The sequence below is a fragment of the Nematolebias whitei genome, chromosome 8 (genome assembly GCF_014905685.2).
Source record: "Nematolebias whitei isolate Nwh7 chromosome 8, NemWhi1, whole genome shotgun sequence".
In the NCBI taxonomy this organism is placed as follows: Eukaryota; Metazoa; Chordata; class Actinopteri; order Cyprinodontiformes; family Rivulidae; genus Nematolebias; species Nematolebias whitei.
In genome coordinates, this window is record NC_056505.1 from 31,692,203 (window position 1) to 31,694,554 (window position 2,352).

Sequence of the window (2,352 nt, forward strand, 5' to 3'; positions counted from 1 at the left end):
GGTCAACTAAGAAGTTTACTGAAAAGAAATGTCATGTTTAACTTTTACAGCAAGATATTTGGTGAGCGACGCCACGAAGACTGGTTTTCTCCAACAATCTTTCTGTCTGTTCTTAAACAATCTTAATCTCTATCCTTGACTTTCCATAACACCTTACATCACAAACCACACCTCTGTTTGGTCCATCGACCAATCAAAAAGCTCTCAAACGAACCGGAAGTAGAGCCCATTTTAAATGTGGCAACTTCCCAGTTCAAGAGAAGAGAGTTGAGGGGAGAAGAGTTCCAGAAGAGTTCTGGTAGAGAGTTCAGCTCAGTCTTGAAGCTGCTGTAAGCTCAGTCTTGAAGATGGAGCAGCAGTTCAAAACAAGCTAAGAGTTCAGGAGTTTTGGGATCCAGAATGCAGAGAGTTTGGGAGTTCATGAATGCAAAACGCAGGCATTCATGGATGCTGTTAAACCAACAAGCTGAACCAGAGACGATTTTGGGAATTATAACTTCTGTTTGGATAACCTCGCACGGCTCTCGAGGTATTTGGCTGTTCTCACTGAGACGCTGAACGTTGGTTGGAAGTGAGACTCCACGCCGGAACTGATCTATCTTCAGAAAAGGTAAAAGTCGACCTTCACCAAAAGTGTACTGTTTGGGACAAGCTGAGTTCCGAAGGAGCGTGCACGTTCTGGTTAAAACAGATAAATTCCCTCACACATCTCTCTGTAAGATAAATTTCAATTTTCCATCTTTAAACTCTCTTTTCTGCTAGAAAATTAATCCAGATGTTTTCATTAATGTCTGTGGTGAAGCAACGGAAAACCATGGCCGTATGGTTTCCTGGTTGTAAAAGCTGATTAATTATGTTGTTGTTTTCATATTCTGCCAAATTAATGTAAATGTGTGATGTGTTAAACTTGATTCTGTTAATAAATGACCCACTCGCTTGGTGAGTCAAAGATAATTAACGTCTCACGTCCACATTTCTGTTAAATTCAACGCACGACATCATCCAGTCCAGAAAGATGAGTGAACCCGTTTAATGTATGAATATATCTCAGGATATGTCATACTACAACTTCAAAGTGTAAACTCTGGGTGTACATTTACAACTGGTTACTTTTTGGAGTCACTCTGATTCAAGATGGCTGCCACAGCCAACCCACCCTAAAAACACAAACATGGCTTTAACTCAGTCAGTTTTACATTGAACTAAACCGTGGTGTGGTAGTAGCTGAGACTGATCCCCAGCATGCGTTCTGAATGATACTAGATAGCACAAAATTTTTATTTAAAACTTTGCCTGGAATTACTTGAATTAAAACTGTTTGTTAGCAAAATATCTCATGAACCGCTGGATGGATTTTAATTAAATTTTCAGGAACTAGTCTTTAGAGATACTTCATCAACTGATTAATATTTAATGTAAACCCAATACAAGATGGCTGACTTAGCCAGCTGATTTTATAAAACACAAAAACGGCTCAAATTCTGTCAGTTCTACTGATGTGCTGAAATTGTGTGTTGTAGTAGCCGAGAGTCATTCACGACAAATTGAAGGCATATCTTTGAATTATCTTCTTCTTTTTAATTTCAGATGGCATGTTTTAATCCAGCTGCCAACTCTTGGTCTCTGCTGAGCCCCCTCCCCTCCGGACACGGGGAGCCCGGCATGGCTGTGCTGGACGGTCGTATCTACGTCTTGGGAGGACGCTCGCATGACAAAGGCAGCAGGATGAAATACGTCCACGTGTACAACACGGACTCAGACGAGTGGGAGAAGGGGACAGAGTTAAGGGAGTGTGTGTCTGGCCTGGCGGCCTGCGTCGTACTCCTGCCTCCTGCTGTGATCGCTCAGAGCAGGAGCTGGGAGCAGCGCACCAAGGCCTCAGACATAGACCTCTCGGAGGACTCTAGTGAGGACTGAAGCAGACGTCTTCCCACTCAGCAGCTTCACTTTGGTGTTGATAGTGTAAGTGGCCGTGCACCGTGTCATTTTTTTTGAGTGCCTCTAAATTGTCGCCGCTCAGCACTTTTGCACACGTTACCTGGAAGATCCGTGGTACGCACACACCAACCAGGAGCTCGTCCAGCTGAGATGCTGCTTCACTTTGTTGCTCTGTGTATCTGTTGATGTGACGTGAATCACTGGACGCTTCTGATGTTTCTCAAGCATCGTATTCTTGAAAAGACTTCAGGGCTTTTTGTTACATGATGTTTTTTAACTGACTTTGGAGTTGAGAGTTTCTCAGGCAGCTGGTCTTCCTTGGTTTGCTCTGTTGGGATTATTGTTAATAAAGTTATCACATTCAAGCTTCTGAACAATCATCACACCAGAGTACTCACTGGTGCCTTGTTTTGT

General features: G+C 42.9%; 1 protein-coding gene across 1 annotated transcript in view; it reads left to right on the forward strand.

Annotated features, from left to right (window-relative positions):
• Nucleotides 1-1,931, forward strand: part of klhl22 (kelch-like family member 22) — a 7,643-nt gene extending 5,712 nt beyond the window's left edge. Inside the window, exon 8 of the mRNA XM_037680584.1 lies at nt 1,588-1,931. Coding sequence (XP_037536512.1) covers nt 1,588-1,917 — 330 coding nt within the window. The 3' untranslated portion in view covers nt 1,918-1,931. The remainder of the gene's footprint in view (nt 1-1,587) is intronic.
• Nucleotides 1,932-2,352: the final 421 nt, after the last annotated feature.